Here is a 20,094-nt window from a genome sequence, read left to right as displayed (position 1 = left end):
CCACAACTCTCATGTGACACTTTCCTCATGTGTGGTGATGCTGTGCTGACAATCCAGGTCAGCACAGCATCATCACACATGTCTAACTAACAACCCTGGTGGTAACCACCTGTTTAATTGTATTATTGGATGCAAGCCACACACAAAAACTGGCACACTTTACACAGATTTTGCCTGCCCCTGGCAAAACAAATGCAGCCAACAATGCAGCTGCTATATTGCTTTGGTATTGTACAAGGACTGCATTTCCCCCCTGGGCTATGAAGACCTATTAACTGTACAGATGTTCTTCTGACCTTGACCTGACAAGGCAAATGCAGCTATTATGGTGCTTTCTTTTGTACTGTACAAGGATTGCAGAGATCATCTCAGAGACCATCTTCTCACCCTGATCTGGCAAGGCAAAGGCAGCCCAAAATGCAGCTTCTATAGTGCTCCAGTAGTGTAAAAATGCAGAGTTGCTTTTCTGTCTTCTGATCACACGCAGTGCCCCTGAAAGATATTCACTTGTTAGTTCCTCTCCCTAAAATGGCTGCTGCATTACTTTTCTTGAATGATATAGATTCTTCTCTTAAGGCAGTTATAGAGGTGATAACGCAATTTGGGAGACTATCGGGGATCTGTATAAAATTGGCAAAAATCTTTCCTAATGTTAATAGTTGTAGAGAAAACAGAGGGAAAGGAAGAGGTTAGGGTAAATTGTGTAAAACAAATTAAATATCTAGGTATAGAAATCACTCCTTGAATTAATATTGAGTATTAAACATTAAATATGACTCCACTGCTGGATAGATTTAAACATAAAACATTGGCATGGCGCCGACTTCTGCTATGGGTTGTAGGACGAGTTAATTTAATTAAAATTATTTATGCCTCAGTTGTTATACATATTACAGAATTCCCCGGTATGGTTACAGGCAAATCTTTTCCAACAAATTAATATGCAATTTATCTGGAATGGGTGAAAACCAAAAATAAAATTAGAATTTTGATATCGATTTAAAGACGAGGGTGGATTGTCACTGCCCAATCCATGGTTATATTTTTTGGCATCTACAATTACAGCATTTATTAAATTGGACAAGGAATAAATTTGATACTCCAGGTCATAGAATCATTCAGAATGATGTATAATGTGAACAACTTATGATTCCATTGGAAAGTGGAAGTTTCGTAAAGAAGCCTCAGTTGGTAACAATGACATTAATATAAAAGGTGTGGAATAAAGTTAAACAGATTAGAGAAGTGGGAAAATTGAATGTTTATACCCCTTTATAGGATAATGGTTCCTTAAAAGAGACTGAGAAACTATCTGATTTTGGACGCTGGGAAAGAGCTTGGATTCGATGGATTGGTGACCTATTCAAGGAAGGGGTCTTTAAAGGGGTTATCCACCGTAAGGTGATTTTAGTACATACCTGCCAGGCAGTAATGGACATGCTTAGGAAGGATCTGGGCTTGTCTTTGGGGCTAAATGGCTATGTTACCAGTTCACAAACACTGTGGCTAGCTGTTTGTGAACTGGTATTTCCTGTTTGACTTTTCTTTTTTTTACTACAAATCCCACAATTCCATCTTCCTCCCTTCCACACATCAGCTACCCCACCCATTGAAACATAAATGAGCTGCATCCATTCAAATCAGTGTGGTTTTAAATCAGGGTGCCTACAGCGGTTGCAGTTTGATCTCTCTCCCATCAAGCAATCCTCCACCCATTGAAGCAGACAGGCTCGCTGTCATAAGCTGACTAGTGAGTCAGTTCTCGGCCACATTGCAAGCTGGGAAAAATCTGAGACAACAATCATTTTGTATGCTGGTAAAAATAAATATTAGGGTGAAAATCACAGAAGAATTGTGAGAAAACCGTCATACACAGGTACAGACACTATATTATGAACTACACTTTACTTTACAGCCCCTGTAGCTTAGTCAAATAAAAAAAATCCTGGAATACCCCTTTAAGTCATTTGATTAAATCCAGGAGAAATACACTATTCCGGGACAGTGTTTTTTCAATATCTACAATTAAGGCATGTGTTAGGTGCTCAGTTTCAATCTTTAGTAATTCATCTAGGTAGTGATGCAGATTTGGATTAGTGAGCCCTAGGCTGTCCCTAGAAACACTCTCCCTTCCTACTTGCCCATCTGCCCTAAACGGCGGATCGACAACTTGGAGCCGGTCTCTTCCTGTGCTAAAGTGCAATGGGCGTAGAGGTACACAAATAATACAGTACATAGTCGGGGACAGGTCAGAAACATAACGGGAAGACAACCAATCAACCAGATAAACCAGGCAGAATAAGAATACTAACAAAGCAAGAAAAAGCAAACTAACATATAGTTCAGAAACCAGAATCAAGATTAATGGCAGATATGAATAAATGAACAAAAATAGATATGGAATAAGTACACAGCAAAAAAACAGGAGATGCAGGGGATGAACAGATAAACTGAATGTCAAACACTAAATGGATCAGGAAACAGAGAATACAGAACACTAAAAACATAAACAGATCCTAGTTCAGAGGACACAAACAAAGAACAAACTAGACTCCCCACTCCAAACATGGAGGGACATCAATTCCAAAGCCAAACAGACTCCAAGCCAGTAAGCACACTCCACTGTGTGATCAGGATACTGGCCTAGGACGAAACAGAAATATAATACGCGGAACACTAGACTAAGAACCGGATGAGTCTGAACAGACTCCAGAGAAAACTTCAGAAGCCAAACTCCAAAACATGGAGGAATACGGGTCAGGACTCTAAACAGGAACACTAAATATTGTAGGTATAAATTGTCACTGATTCATTTTCAGAAGAGGCACCTAGTATCTGCTTTTGCAAAATGGCAAAGGGAATAAGATATAAATGAACATAAATTAGAATATATTCTAAGATCTTTTCCCGACCAGTCTCTAGAAGAGGGTGGGAGATTGTACTTTTGTATAGAACTTATCAAATTCCTGTGTAATTATACAGAATTGGATGTAGATCGAACGCTGCCTGTCCCAGATGTATGAGAGAAGATGCTAACCTGTTTTGGAGTTGTCCCAATTTAGAAGAGTTTTGGTCTTATGTTATCACAGCTATTGAACAGACGTTTGAATTAGATATTCCTTATGACCCCAGAATTTGTATACTAGGGTATACTAAAAATCTCAGCTTGGCAAAAAATTCTAAAATTGCGGTATCACGTTTACTATATAAGGCACGGAAATTGATTGCTCAAGAGTGGAAAGCGGACAAACTGCCCACATTCCAGCAATTTATTAGAAAGGTTGATAATTTGATAAATTGAAAAAAAAGGAATCTATATTGGTCGAAATACCGGAGACAGATTTAATTTGATTTGGTCTCACTGGGTAAAAAAAATAAACCAATATTTTTGTTGCGCTTTGGGTGGGTAGGAGTATAAAATAAAATGGAAAAAAAAGTGATGGAATATGTATAGAAGTACGGTAAGTCTAATTAATTATATTGAAATGATCAATGTAATGTAAATGCATATGCCTTGTAATGCTTGAGAAAAAAAATACATATATATATAAAACAAAAAAATTTAATATAAATGTAGTCATTGATCACTACCACTGTTACGGTCACTGTCAGGAATCACATGGTACTCTCTTTCTATGGCCCAGTCATCAGTCTCATAAGTAAGGCTTCTCCATAGCCAAGGCTCCCAGTCTCTGTCAGCTCAGACACAGTCTTGGTTGTCCATATCATATACCATTGTATTGTGGTGGCTTTTTCACACAGGCCACAACCCTCACACAACTGTCATGTGACACTTTCCTCACACTGTACACTCCAGGTCAGCACAGCATCATCACACATCTCTAACTAACAACCCTGTTGGTAACCGCTTGTTTTATTGTATTATATGCAAGCAAATGTCACATTCTCACCAACCTTAGTAGTGTGCCGCACACAAAAACTGGCACACTTTACACACTTTAGATTTTGTCTGCCCCTGCCAAAACAATTGCAGCTGCTATATTGCTTTGGTATTGCATAAGGACTGCATTGCCCCCCCTGGGCTATGAAGACCTATTAACTGTCCCTTAGAGATGTTCTTCTGACCTTGACCTGACAAGGCAACTTTTATGGTGCTTTGTTTTGTATTGCACAAGGATTGCTAGAAATAAACAGACTATTTCTGAGTCTGACTTTCCCTCAGAGATCCTCTTCTCACCCTGATCTGACAAGGCAAAGGCAGCCCACAACGCAGCTTCTATAGTGCTCTAGTAGGGTAAAAATGCAGAGTTGCTTTTCTGTCTTCTGATCACACGCAGTGCCCCCTGTTCACTTGACAGCTCCTTTCCCTAAAATGGCTGCTGCATGTGAATAGTCTTATCTGTTCATTCTGTCCAGCCCCTATACTGCCTTCTAATTGGCTGGGAGCTGTATACAAGACATTATTGGCTAACCTAAGGTCATGTGATTTTACTAGTTGCAAAGTATTCTGGGCTACCCCGACATCATATCTCTGTTCATATGCTAAAATGGCACCAAAGGCACCAAGAAACTTATACACCAATAATGTTGTAGAATGCACAGGTCCGATGTGTGCAATAAATAAACAATCAAATGGGCAGCAAAGTGTAGCGCAAAAGCATTTATTAAAATGCCAACATATTAAATAAACTGTAAAATGAAAACATATGAAGTATGGCAGTATATATGGCGGACAGAGTAAAGGTAAAAAATATGCAGAGCTGATATTATCTGGGGTAGAAATGAGTCCAATAAAATTTGGATGAGCCAAATGACATCATCACTACAATTGGACACCTTATAGGTTCAAAGAAAAAAATCCAGCTGGGATAAATTATTGAGTATTGCAGAAAGTTGAAAAAAAAAAAAAAAGATACAAAAATTAACAGAAGAAAGAAAATAATAAAGAAAAAAATTAAATCCCCCCCCCCCCCCCCCCCCAAAATATAAAAAGCATAAAACAGAAAGTTAAGAACACTGGGTAGATCAAGAGCAATGTGGGAGAGAACAAAAAATCATCCAGATGGAATATATTCATCATCAAATTAAGAGGACCAAGCTCATCTAATCATTAGGTCAGGGCTCAAGTCCTGCAGGAACACATAGGAATGGAGTTCCTGCACTTTTTCCACAGCAGGAACACTGTTCTTATTAATAGGAGTCCTGCAGGACCAGCTGTTGAGTGGAAATCTTAGGTGAACCCACACAAGAGAAAAACTATAGTAGAATTATTTTCTGTGTTTTGGGACCACTACTGGTTACAAGAATACTATGAATGACCCCAAGTACTCTGAGGAAACCTTTTTTCCCCTCCTTGCAATATCATCTGCTCCCTTTATTACCAGAAGGCTTTGATTGCCTCTTCCACCCGGGCATTGACCACATGGGTATTGAAGTGAATGGGCACTAAAAACTGCACCTTTTCTTGGGTTTTAGGTTTTGACAATGAGTTCATGCATATGCAAATAGAGAGACATCAGCCAATCCACAGCCAATGATGGAATGAAGGATATATTTTCTTGCCTACAATATTCCTGCCAAATGTCTCAACGTATTAACTTTCGTGATGAAAACTTATGATACTTGCTTTACTGTTTAAAATTTTTCAAGGTTTTAGGTCCCTTGAATCAAATGACTGGAAACTTGCAGGAGTTGTGCTTTACTCTGCGCCATCCTGTTTGCCAGGGCGGGGGCACCCTCTGGGGCAATCATGTGTGATCATGGAGTATGTTGTGGGTCTGTGAGGCAGATGTCTTCCTCTATGACTTTAAATATGTCATGGACCCCCAACACCCAAGCAAAATGATTGAAACCAAAGAATGCAAAATAAACACACACGACACATTGTAATCAGGTGTCAAATAGTCACAATTTTATTTAAAATGACAAATGACACTGAAAATGGCAAAAACCCCGCCTCACGAAGAGTCACCCTCCAGTACTCCGGTGAGGAAAAAAACCCCTCTGTGGAGGAGGAAATCTCGAGGGAGCCATGACTGGAGAGTTGACCCTCTCTTGGGCTTAGAGGGTAATGCCAATATGTAACGTAGAGCAGTTTAAGAATTTGCCCATTTTACACAATTCACACAGCATAACAAAAACACACAACAACATAAAAACAGACAAAAACATAACAAAAACAGACAAAAACATATACTAAATTGGACGTGAGAGAAGTCTGGCCGTGATTTTCCTCTTCATATTGATGGCTAGGCGGGGGTTGCTTTTCTCTCTTACATATCTAGTCCACTTCTCCAGTAGGTGAACACAGGGTTAATGTGGTTGTCTAAAGCAGACAACCCTTTTCCCTGCTAGAACCACCAAATTACACAAGGGTCGGGTAGAGTAAGGTCAGGCTCAAGGTCAAGAGGCGCATCCAAGATGGCACTGATCATAGCAGCGTGCCCTTGTTTTGTGGGTTCTTCCTTTATGACATAAGCTGTGGTCCTTATAGTTACCATGGTTACTGCAGGTGCCCAGTGAACTGAAGTGTTAACCCTTTAATGACTGGCCATGTCTGTTACTACAGAGGCCATTATAAACACACGTTAGAAAACAAATAGGGAGATTTATCAAAACGTGCAGGGGAAAAATTCACCAGTTGTCCATAGCAACCAATCAGATTTCTTCTCAATTATTAAAAAGGCCTCTAAAAAATGAAAATGGCTTCGTTTAAACCAGGATTCGTGGCGCTGATTAGGACACAGGATTCACAGGATCGGGATAACATCCATCAGAATTTATTACCAATAATGCAACGCATTTCGCTGCGCATGCGCAGCAAAACGCGTTGCATTATTGGTAATAAATTCTGATGAATGTTATCCCTATCCTGTGAGTCCTGTGTCCTAATCAGGGCCACGAATCCTGGTTTAAACAAAGCCCTTTTCTACAATACTCTACTCTTACCCAGGAAGGCTGCAGATGGACCTTATCTAACTACACACCTTTACCATTGTTGCACAACCTTTTCTGGTAAGCGGTATTGGCTCTCTTTATCTTCTTACCCTTACCATCTACGTTACTCCACAAGGAGCGCCTTTGCTTTTTTCTTTTTCTAAAAAATTATAGAAGAATCCCCTTATCCCCCCCCCCCCAGTCTGGGGCCATGACTTAAGTCAAGACACCAAAGTAAGAGAGCATTATAGGTTAATAAGACATGTATTATATATATATATATATATATATATATACACACATATATACATATATATATATATATATATATATATATGTATAAGCAAAAAAGGAGTCAGCACTCGAGAGTCCCAGTGCTTTGCAGGTGTCCAACCACGTGCCACCGCCGGACCAAGCAAATTCCATCCAAAGCGAAGACACAGCAAACTGCAGCGGCATATGGGTGATTAAAATGGCTAGAAGTTTATTTGCACCAACAAGTACATGCAACGTTTTGGCCATTTGGCAAATAAACTTCTAGCCACTTTATTCCCCCATATGCCGCTGCAGTTTGCTGTATCTTCACTTTGGATGGTATATATGTGTGTATGTATATATATATATATATATATATATATATATATATACACCGTATATATACACATATATATATTTACAAGACCTATATATACCTGAAAGCCAATAATTATTCCAGTCCCTAAAGCGCTTATAGGCAGCAAAGTGCACGCAGCTTCACACAGCTGTACATAGCAGAATGCAGCAGGTGTAAAAGTCACTTTAATCAAAGCGGCCAAGTGTGAGGAGCGGATAAGCAGATGTCTACAATAATTGCATCTGTGTCCCCCAGTATGGTAAAACTCTGAGAATATAATCTACCAGGCAATGGAAGAGGTACTTTTGAATTTCTAGATTAATTTTTAGGGAAATCATAAATATGTGTAAAAAAAGGTCTCACTAGGATACAATGATTGGGGATCAGTGGCATCTGTACAGGGGTTAAAATTCCTCGCGGATCTATGCCTGATGCGTTGAAGATGCCGCAGTTGCAGCCTCTTGTAGGGGGTTCTGCTGGCAGAGGGAGTGTTGTCTCAGCAGGGAGTGTACAGTGGATACCTTTTCGGCAGGTTTTTGGTATTGGAAAGACGTGGCAAGCTGTCCATGTAGCTTTTTCCCAATAAAATTCCAATCAATCCTCCACGGAATGTGAAAAACTTTCACCCATTTAGGCTTTATTCCGAGGACCTAAGAATGTGGCTATTCAGTACTCATGTCTTCATGCCTGCAATATGCCCGTCACTGCACAAACAAGAAAGCATACAGCTTTAATCCTTGCCAGCTTTTCCAAGGCCCCGGATTATTTTGTCCCTGACAAAGTTGGGCATCACGGTCTTCGTTGTCATCATCATCATCATCACTGTCACCATGTGTAGGTCCCTCATCCCCTATTCCTTCAAAAGATTCCATCTCAAAATCTTCCTCAGTTTCCCATCTCTGCTCTTCTACCTTTCTTTTCTATAGTAAGTACATAAAGCAGAGTATTATATTTCCACTCTAACCTTCTGCCATGTTCTTATTAGAACACTAAGGGGGAGATTTATCATTGCTTTTAGAGCATTTTTTTTGTCTATGTTTTGGCGCAGTTCAGGCGCAAGCAGCGTATTTTGAGACTTTTATGCGTCTTTTGATATAGACAGTTTCATTATTTTTGCCTTCCCGTAGAACTTTTTCTTTTTGACCATGCGGTGGTCACGAATTTATCATTTGCGACTTTTGTCAAAAGTCACTATTTTGTGCGCAAAGGTACTTTTTTAGGTGCAAAGCTACACCCCCTACCAGTAGGCATGAGAATTATTTCTACCTTCTACAATTCAACCTTTAACCCCTTAACGACAATGGACGTAAATGTACGTCATGGTGACGTGGTACTTAACGCACCATGACGTACATTTATGCGCCGCCATGATCGCGAGCACCGGAGCACGATCGCACGGATGTCCGCCATTAACCCCTCAGATGCCGTGATCAATACAGATCACATCATCTGCGGCAGTGCAGTACTTTGAATGGCTGATCGGATCGCCAGCAGTGCTGCCGCAGGGATCCGATCATCCAGCATGGCAGCCCGAGGTCCCCTCACCTGGCTCCAGCCGTCTCCCGGAGTCTTCTGCTCTGGTCTGAGATCGAGCACTGAAGAGTATTAGCAATCGAATGATTGCTATGAATAGTCCCCTATGGGGACTATTAAAGTGTAAAGAAAAAAAAGTGTAAAATAAAAAATCCCCTCCCCCAATAAAAAAGTAAAACGTCAGTTTTTCCCATTTTACCCCCAAAAAAGCGTGAAAAAAAATCATTAATACACATATTTGGTATCGCCGCCTGCGTAAAAGTCTGAACTATAAAATATATTGTTAATTATCCCGTAAGGTGAATGGCGTAAACGTAAAACAATTTAAAAAAGTCCAAAACTGCAGCTTTTTTTGTCACATTTTATTCCCAAAAAAATGTATAAAAAATTAATAAAAAGTAAAACCTAAGCAAAAGCGATACTGATAAAAACTACAGATCATGGCGCCAAAAATTAGCCCTCATACCGCCCCATATACGGAAAAATTTGAGTTATAGGTGGTCAAAATAGGGCAATTTCAAACATACTAATTTTGTTAAAATGGTTTGAGATTTTTTTAAGCGGTACAATTATGGAAAAGCATATAACATGGGTATCATTTTAATTGTACTGACCAACAGAATAAAGAAAACATGTCATTTTTACCGGAAAGGGTACAGCATGAAAACAAAACCTTCCAAAATTTGCTAAATTGCGGTTTTCTTTTCAATTTTCCCACATAAATAATATTTGTTTGGTTGCGCCGTACATTTTATGGTAAAACTAGCTGAGTACCCGGTGTTGCCCGGTTTTTTCTTCCTAATCCTTGTTGGGGGAGGAAAATCAACAAAGGAGGAAGCTTTTGACTTAAAATCTCATCCCCATATATTGTTGTCATATTCCAACCCCATATCCCGTCCTCATACCCTGAGCTCCTATCCAGTCCTCCTATCCCGTCCCACTATCCCGACCTCCTATGTCGACCTCCTGTCCCGTCCTCCTATCTCAACCTCCTATCCCGTCCTTCTATCCCGTCCTCCTATCTCGACCTCCTATCCCATCCTCCTATCTCGAAATCCTATCCCGTCCTCCTATCTCAACCCAATATCCCGTCCTCCTATCTCAACCTCCTATCCCGTCCTTCTATCCCGTCCTCCTATCTCGACCTCCTATCCCATCCTCCTATCTCGAAATCTTATCCCGTCCTCCTATCTCAACCCAATATCCCGCCCTCCTATCTCAACCTCCTATCTCCACCTCCTATCCCGACCTCCTATCTCAACTTCCTATCCCGTCCTCCTATCTCAACCCCCTATCCCATCCTCCTATCTCAACCCCCTATCCTGTCCTCCTATCTCCACCTCTTATCCCGACCTCCTATCTCAACCTCCTATCCCGTCCTCCTATCTCGACCTCCTATCCTGGCCTCCTATCCCGTCCTCCTATCTCGACCTCCTATCCCATCCTCCTATCTCGAAATCCTATCCCGTCCTCCTATCTCAACCCCCTATCCCGTCCTCCTATCTCAAACCCCTTTCCCATCCTCCTATCTCAAACCCCTATCCTGTCCTCCTATCTTCACCTCCTATCCCGACCTCCTATCTCAACCTCCTATCCCGACCTCCTATCTCAACCTCCTATCCCGTCCTCCTATCTCAACCCCCTTTCCCATCCTCCTATCTCAACCCCCTATCCTGTCCTCCTATCTTCACCTCCTATCCCGTCCTCCTATCTCAACCTCCTATCCCGTCCTCCTATCTCGACCTCCTATCCTGGCCTCCTATCCCATTCTCCTATCTCGAAATCCTATCCCGTCCTCCTATCTCAACCCCCTATTCCGTCCTCCTATCTCAAACCCCTTTCCCATCCTCCTATCTTCACCTCCTATCCCGACCTCCTATCTCGACCTCCTATCCCGTCCTCCTATCTCGACCTCCTATCCTGGCCTTCTATCCCGTCCTCCTATCTCGACCTCCTATCCCAACCTCCTAACTCGACCTCCTATCCCGACCTCCTATCCCGACCTCCTATCCCGACCTCCTATCCCGACCTCCTATCCCGACCTCCTATCCCGACCTCCTATCCCGTCCTCCTATCTTGACGTCCTATGCCGACCTCCCATCCCGTCCTCATATCCATACCCGTAATATGTGTACCAGGTATTGAAATATCTCCAGCCGTACAGAAGTTATGTGAGAACATACATTTCCCATTGATTTGCATGGGACTTTAAACAAAAACCCCGACACTCACAAACGGGGGTAGTTAAGGGTTAAATTTACTATCCTTTATTTTCAGTGGGCATATAAGTAACATGTGACCAAGTATTATTGAAATATCTCCAGCCGTTTGGAAGTTATGCAGTAACATATATTTCCAATTGAGTTGTGTAGGACTTTAAACATAAACCCCGCCCCTGGCAAATGGGGGTGAGTAAGGGTTAAATCACCTATCCTATGTTTGTTGTTGACATATAAGTAACATGTGGCCAAGTTTCATGTTAATATCTTCAGCCGTTTGGAAGTTTTTGTGGAACATACATACACACATACATATATATATACATACATACATACATACACACACACACACGTTGAGTTTTATATATATACTAGCTGAGTACCCGGCATTGCCCGGTTTTTCCTTCCTAATCCTTGTTGGGGAGGAAAATAAACAAAGGAGGAAGCTTTTGACTTCATATCCTGACCTCCTATCCCGTCCTCCTATCTCGATCTCTTTTCCCCGACCTTCTATCTCAACCTCCTTTCCCGTCCTCCTTTCCCGTCCTCATATCACAACCTCCTATCACGACCTCCTATCCCGTCCTCCTATCTCAACCTCCTATCCCGTCCTCCTATCTCGACCTCCTATCCTGGCCTCCTATCCCGTCCTCCTATCTCGACCTCCTATCCCGTCCTCCTAACTCGACCTCCTATCCTGACCTCCTATCTCAACCTCCTATCCCGTCCTCCTATCTCGACCTCCTATCCCGTCCTCCTAACTCGACCTCCTATCCCGTCCTCCTATCTCAACCTCCTATCCCGTCCTCCTATCTCGACCTCCTATCCCGTCCTCCTATCTCGACCTCCCATCCCGTCCTCATATCCCGACCCGTAATATGTGTACCAGGTATTGAAATATCTCCAGCCGTACAGAATTTATGTGAGAACATACATTTCCCATTGATTTGCATGGGACTTTAAACAAAAACCCAGACACTCACAAATGGGGGTAGTTAAGGGTTAAATTTACTATCCTATATTTTAAGTGGATATATAAGTAACATGTGACCAAGTATTATCGAAATATCTCCAGCCGTTTGGAAGTTATGCAGTAACATATATTTCCAATTGAGTTGTGTGGGACTTTAAACATAAACCCCGCCCCCTGGCAAACGGGGGTGAGTAAGGGTTAAATCACCTATCCTATGTTTGTTGTTGACATATAAGTAACATGTGACCAAGTTTCATGTTAATATCTTTAGCCGTTTGAAAGTTTTTGTGGAACATACAATCATACATACACACAAAAATACATACATATATACACACCTGCATACATATATACACACATATATACATACATACATACACACGTTGAGTTTTATATATATATATATATAGATATACTAGCTGAGTACCCGGTGTTGCCCGGTTTTTCCTTCCTAATTCTTGTTGGGGAGGAAAATAAACAAAGGAGGAAGCTTTTGACTTCATATCCAGACCTCCTATCTCGACCTCCTATCCCGTCCTCCTATGTCGACCTCCTATCCAGTCCTCCTATCTCGACCTCCTATCCAGTCCTTCTATCTCTACCTCCTATCCCGTCCTCCTATCTCGACCTCCTATCCCGGTCCTCCTATCCCGTCCTCCTATCTTGACCTCTCATCCCGTCCTCATATTCCGACCTGTAATATGTGACCAGGTATTGAAATATCTCCAGCCGTACGGAAGTTATGTGGGAACATACATTTCCCATTGATTTTCATGGGACTTTAAACAAAAACCCCAACCCTCACAAATGGGGGTAGTTAAGGGTTAAATTAACTATCCTATATTTTAAGTGGACATATAAGTAACATGTGACCAAGTATTATGGAAATATCTCCAGCCATTTGGAGGTTATGCAGTAACATATATTTCCCATTGACTTGTATAGGACTAAACATAAACCCCGCCCCTGGCAAATGGGGGTGAGTAAGGGTTAACTATTTTTGTTGTTGACATATAAGTAACATGTGGCCAAGTTTCATGTTAATATCTTTAGCCGTTTGGACGTGATGCTGGAATATACATACACACATACACACACACATACAAATACATACACACGTTGTGTTTTATATACATATATATAGATATGTGATGTCATTACAAAGTACAATTGGTGACGCAAAAAAACAAGCCCTCATATGGGTCTGTGGATGGAAATATAAAAGAGTTATGATTTTTAGAAAGTGAGGAGGAAAAAACGAAAATGCAAAAATAAAATTGGTCTGGTCCTTAAGGCCAAAAAGGGGCTGGTCCTTTAGGGGTAACCCCTTGGGGACGACAGCACCAAACTCCCCTTCTATAACAGGTGCTCAGGAGCTGAGGGTGGGTCATAGCTGGGTGGTCCTGGCAGCTATTTGCCACCAGGACCCATCTCTAATACCAGACATCACTGATCACGGTGATGCCCGGCTTTAACCCCTTAGACACCGCAATCAAATTTGATTGTAGCATCTAAAATGCAAGTAAAAATGTCCCGGCAGCTCTGTGAAAATAAGCAAAAACCCCTAACCTGCCAAATTCAGGACCCGGGAAAGTGTCTACTTCCCTCCCTCACAAGTGTCTAGAAAAAGTGTATGTGGTAGAGCTTTTCCCACCACAGAAGAGCTGCGCAAAATTCATCATCCTGCTGCACCTTCTTGATAAATAAGATGCACGCTAGGCAAACCCACCACCTAAATAAATGTGGGAAAATACCTCTACCGTAGACATTCTGTGATAAATCTGGGCCTAAATGTTTCTCATTGGCTTATATCGTTTAGGATTTTTTGAATCCTTTGGTGAGAAGCTACTTAAGTTCTACTTTTAATTCTGAATGGAGAACTCCTATGGATAAGGGATAACTTTTGTTTAAAATGTTATCGCCAGAGATCTTCTTTAACTATTCTTCTCAGTTATTAGTACATAGAGAATAGTAATATATTCTTACCCTAACCCTTCTATCATTTTCTTACTTGAACTCGGAATCTTTCTCATTTGCTTATATCTTTACTTTTATTTAACTTTTATGATTTTTTTTTGTAATGCATTGTTTGTTTGTTACTACACTTTCAAAAAAAAAAAAAATAATAATAATGCACTGGAATATATCAATAGAAAAGGCTGAAACTTACCTTGTGGTTCCCTAGTGGATCCTAGTGAGACTTGATTGTGATCAATATCAATACAAATGTCAGGACCGGGGGTGGACAGGGAGAGTGAGCCCTAAGCTGTCCCAAGAAACACCTGCCCACTTGCCCATCCGCCGTAAACGGACGATCGACAACTTGGAGTCGGTCCCTCCATGCGCTAAAATGCAATGGGCAAAAAGGTACACAAATATACCGTACTAACTAGTGTACTAATATACAGTTCAGAAACCGGAATCAAGATAAACGGAAGATATGAATAAATTAACAAGACTAGATACGGAATAAGTGTACAGCAAAAACCAGGAGATGCAGGGGATGAACAGATGAATGACAAACACTAAACAGGTATACTAAATACAGAGCAGGGGTACAAGCAAGACTCACAGTGTGAACACAGACTAAGATATGACAAGGTACTAAAAGTCGACAGATGTACATAAAACCAAGCAGACTAAAATCAATATAATAAACAGAAATTAACTATGGTAAAAACTCAGACAAAGAGACATAGTAAAGGTAAAACTAATAACCAGCACAGAGTTCAGCAGAGCTCGGGTTTAAATAGCCCCACCCGAGTTCTCATTGGCTAATACCATTAACTATTTCTTAGCCAGGGAGAATAGCACAGAAAAAAAATAATACATAAAAACAAAGTCTGAACAGATTCTAAAACGGAAAAATGCAAAAACACAAAAAACGGACATTACAACAAATGTCTGATTTTCATCAGTTAATTTTCAGTACATTTTAATTCAATTTTACTTTTGTCAGTTTAAAGTTAATTTAGGGAGCATTGTGATTTTTCATTCTTTAACGGAAGGGGACCATCAATATTGCCCATGTCAGTAGTTCCCTTTTTCTCTTTTTGAGTCTTTTATGTGCAAACCAATTGTCCTATGTTGCATAATGCACATTTGTTAACTTAACAAAAGCTTTCAGCTACTGTAAATGCAGGAGACAGCTGTGGGGTACATGCACATGGATTTATGGGAATCATATTGGATGTCTTGAAGCCACTGATCATATTGTAAGCCTCGATTGGTATAAAATATAACATTCGCAGATTGATAAAACCTGAGAACTAAAATTTATCATCCAAAGCGTTAAATCATGTTAAGTTAGGGTAACATCTGCTTTAAAGGCTCCGTCCTGACTTCTGAAACAGATTATTTCAAGGTCACTGCTCAACGGACATTAACGGACCCAAAGAGAACCCATTAACTTTAATTGGGCCTGTCATTTTACTGCATTATAACTGGACTAACAATAACGAAACAAAGAGATTGGCAGGCAAAAAAATATATATATTTAAATGGTTGTCTGCACTGGCACTTCCCTGTATACCTTCCTAAACGAGAGAGGGGGTTCAAATCACAATTACCATGGGAGGATGTGGTTTCAGCCACATGCAATGAGTGACTTGGCACCTGCCTTCCCTTGTCTTGTTAGCTATGTGCTGGAGTGGAAGTGAAACTCTGGGAGCAGAACAGGTAATACCTTATTTTGCTCCCCGGACCTTTTGAAATATACTCACCTGCCTGTCGATGTCCTTCTAATGGCCTCGACTTATCAATGTTTTCTGCTCCACATCTAGACAAACAGGGAATGCCTACTTCCTCAATCACTGGCCAAAAAACCTAGACAGTGACTGGCAGAACGGGTATTTTGTATGATGAGACGCTGTTGTGTATGGTCCCTGCTGATAAGCGGCCATTGGGCACCATCTGAATGACATCAATGAGGGACTGGGCAGGTGAAGTCTCCCGAATGTATACCTGATGGTTTTATTCTATAGCACAAAATAAATCAGAATACCGTGTACTGGCCTGGGGTCAATAGGACACTCTTTAGGCTTCCTTTGGATGATTCTAGGCTTATGACTATGTCTGGTGTATACACCTGGAGTTTTTATGGCATATTCACCAAACATAGTCTCCTAACATCATGTAAACTGAACCTAAAAAGCAATTAAAAGAATCTGCACCATTTTTAGTTCAGGGACTGAATCTTGTGGGTTTATATAATAAATCAGAAGATGCATTTTTACTGGACTTTCTCTTTAATTTTCAGATGGATCACAAGCACATTAACCATTTATAGCACACTCTCCAACTATAAACCGTATTCTCATATAACAAACCACTATAGAGGAGATGGTGGATGTATGTAAAGGAAGGCCGTATAGAGCTGGTCACAAATTTGCCTCAGACCCAACCTGTACCCCAATATTTCCTAATGCCGGGCTGCTTATTGACAAATGGACATGTAAAGGAATACATCTGAAACAGCAAGAAAATTCCAAATTGGAGATGTTCCTGTTGTTGCATTTTCATTCATTTCATTTACGATGATTATGGCTGTTAACATGACCACTCAAAAAAAAAGCCCCTAAAAGGTGAACACAACCCTGAACAGAACAATGTGCGGATTCCCTCCTCGGAACAGAGATGGTCTGAACATCACAGGTCTGTGTTACAGGAGATCTCCCATCAATGCTTTCTTTACCTATGGTGGAGAATCAGAACAAAGAACCCAAAATCCATCATGCAGTCACATCCACTCCAAGGCGTGCCTCTTATCTACCCAACCACCAGTGAGCACAGTATTCCAGATACCCTTCTTCTCTGCGTTGATGCAACACGACATTTCCTGCGGCTCCCTGGGAGGTTGTTTCAGAGAAAATTCTTTGCCATAGCATTCAATGTCCTGACTTTGGTCACGTCGGCAACCTTGATGGAATACTCTGAGGTAGTAAGTGCAGTTCCCATTGTCACAGAGTTGTTTCTGATAGAGAGAGCACATTTCAGTAGGTTCAGGTGACCTGTACATGATATATGGGTAGTAACATGTCATCTCAGCCCTGTTCCGTACCTGTATTTCATCAATGATTCCTTGGTAGAGCGTGCAGAACAATGGAACTCCTGAACTCCGGCTCCTTCCAGAATTCTGTGGAGGTTTCTCTCTGTGATGCCACCACCTAAAAAACCAAAAATAAGTTAAAAAAAATGTTATTAGACAATTTTTGTTACATTTGCATGTCTTTGCAATCTGAGACAGGGTCTGGGTCACAGAAAGACAGTGCTTGAGTGATAATGAACTGCTCCTAGGAGTACAATTGGTAACATTAAAAGTACTATTAAATGCAACTTCAATGGAATAAAACAATCTCAATGTGGTGCAATCTGATTTTATTTTCCATGAGAATTTAGGCCTGGTTAGAGATAGGAAGGCCTGGAAAAAAAAAACTGAAAAACTGGCAAAGTTCTCCCCCATTACATATAATGTTCTCCCTCATCTTAGATAATATTCTCCCCCATCACAGATAATGTTCTCCCTCATCATAGATAATATTCTCCCCCATCACAGATAATGTTCTCCCTCATCTTAGATAATATTCTCCCCCCATCACAGATAATGTTCTCCCACATCATAGATAATATTCTCCCCCATCACAGATAATGTTCTCCCTCATCTTAGATAATATTCTCCCCCATCACAGATAATGTTCTCCCACATCTTAGATAATATTCTCCCCCATCACAGATAATGTTCTCCCCGTGACAGATAATGTTCTCACTAATAAGTGCAAAATTAGAGAGGCTCTTGTCACTCTAATCACCAAATAAAACTGAGACGCCCAGTTTACACCTATACCCACGGTGTCTGAGAAAAATGCAGATTATGAAGTAAGAATCTGGGACTCAAGGTGTCAGATATTCAGAAAAATATTTTATTTTGGTGATAAAATGTAAATAACAGTGGTATGTACCATATAGAATACTGTATTTATCGGGGTATACCACGCACCGGCCTATAACACGCACCCTCATTTTACCAAAGATATTTGGGTAAAAAAAGTTTTTTACCCAAATATTCATGGTAAAATGAGGGTGCGTGTGTGTGCGCGTGTATACCCTGATACACCCCCAGGAAAGGCAGGGGGAGAGAGGCCGTCGCTGCCCGCTTCTCTCCCCCTGCCTTTCCTGGGGTCTAGAGCCCTGCTGCCGCCGCTTCTCTCCCGCTGGCTATCTGCTCCGCTGCCCGTTCTCTCCTCCTGACTATCGATGGCGGTGCCCCATTGCCGGCGCCGATAGCCAGGGGGAGAGAAGCGGCGCCGACAGCCAGGGGGAGAGAAGGGGCAGCGGCACCCATTGCCGGCGCCGCTGCCCCGTTGCCTCCCCCTATCCCGGGTGGCATAATTACCTGTTGCCGGGGTCGGGTCCGCGCTGCTTCAGGCCTCCGGCGTGCGTCCCCTGCGTCGTTGCTATGCACTGCACTGCGCGGCGCACTGACGTCATGTGCCGCGCTGTGCAGCGCATAGCAACGACGCAGGGGACGCACACCGGAGGCCTGAAGCAGCGCGGACCCAACCCCGGCAACAGGTAATTATGCAACCGGGGATGGGGGAGGCAACGGGGCAGCGGCGCCGGCAATGGGTGCCGCTTCCCCTTCTCTCCCCCTGGCTGTCGGTGCTGCTACCCCATTGCCGGCGCCGCTTCTCTCCCCCTGGCTATCGGCGCCGGCAATGGGGCGTCGGCACCGATAGTCAGGGGGAGAGAACGGGCAGCGGCGCCGATAGCCAGGGGGACAGAAGGGCCGGCAGCAGGGCTCTAGACCCCAGGGCAGGCAGGGACAGAGAAGCCGGCAGCGGTGGCTGTCTCTGCACCTGCAAAGCCGCTGCAGTTCATTGATTTAAAGCGCCCGCTTTAAATCATTGAACTGCAGCGGCTTATCGACGTATAACACGCATATAGACTTTAGGCTAAAAATTTTAGCCTAAAAAGTGCGTGTTATACGCCGATAAATACGGTAGTTCAAAACGTAACTGGTGGCACACAGGGCCCTTGTGTGCCAATAAAGTCAGAATGTATTCTAAAATAAATCATTACGTACATTAAATAAATAAATGTGCACAGAAAATGTTCAGGATCAATATATATTGAATAAAATCAATCCCACAATGGATACAAGTAGTGACTAAAAAGCTATTCCTTATGGTTAGCTACAGTTTCTTGTAGTTCCTTGTAACTACAAGAAACTGTAGCTAACCATAAGGAATAGCTTTTTAGTCACTACTTGTATCCATTGTGGGATTGATTTTATTCAATATACGGTGATCCTGAACATTTTATGTGCACATTTATTTATTTATTTTATGTATGTACTGATTTGTACATAATTGCCCTGTTTGCCACCAGTTATGTTTTGAACTATTCTATATGGTACATACCACTGTTATTTAAATTTTATTACCAAAATAAAATATTTTCCTCAATATCTGACACCTTGAGCCCCAGAGTCTTACTTCATAATGTTCTCCCTCATCATAAATAATATTCTAAACCATCACAGATAATGTTCTCCCTCATCATTAATATTCTCCCCATCACAGATAATGTCCTCACTCATCATAGATAATATTCTCAACCATTACAGATAATGTTCTCCCTGTTCACAGATAATGTTCTCCCTGGTCACAGATAATACTCTCCCTGTTCACAGATAATGTTCTCCCTCATCATAGATAATATTCTCCCCATCACAGATAATGTTCTCCCTCATCATAGATAATATTCTCAACCATTACAGATAATGTTCTCCCTGGTCACAGATAATGTTCTCCCTGGTCACAGATAATGTTCTCCCTCATCATAGATAATATTCTCCCCCA

General features: G+C 41.6%; 1 protein-coding gene across 5 annotated transcripts in view; it reads right to left on the bottom strand.

Annotated features, from left to right (window-relative positions):
* Nucleotides 1–15,695: 15,695 nt before the first annotated feature.
* Nucleotides 15,696–20,094, bottom strand: part of CUTC (cutC copper transporter) — a 14,262-nt gene continuing 9,863 nt past the window's right edge. For 3 of the 5 annotated variants that reach the window (XM_056528924.1, XM_056528926.1, XM_056528925.1), the window contains exons 8-9: nt 17,295–17,400; nt 15,698–17,207 (exon numbers count right to left, since the gene is read on the bottom strand). In XM_056528924.1, the coding sequence (XP_056384899.1) occupies nt 17,096–17,207; nt 17,295–17,400 (218 nt within the window). In that variant the 3' untranslated portion in view covers nt 15,698–17,095. Of the gene's footprint in view, nt 17,208–17,294; nt 17,401–20,094 lie in introns of all 5 variants that reach the window. The other 2 variants (XM_056528921.1, XM_056528922.1) reach the window with 2 other exon arrangements.

Source organism: Hyla sarda, chromosome 7 (genome assembly GCF_029499605.1).
Source record: "Hyla sarda isolate aHylSar1 chromosome 7, aHylSar1.hap1, whole genome shotgun sequence".
NCBI classification, from domain to species: Eukaryota; Metazoa; Chordata; class Amphibia; order Anura; family Hylidae; genus Hyla; species Hyla sarda.
Note: the sequence above shows the minus strand (reverse complement) of the source record. Positions and strands in the feature narration are given on the sequence as shown.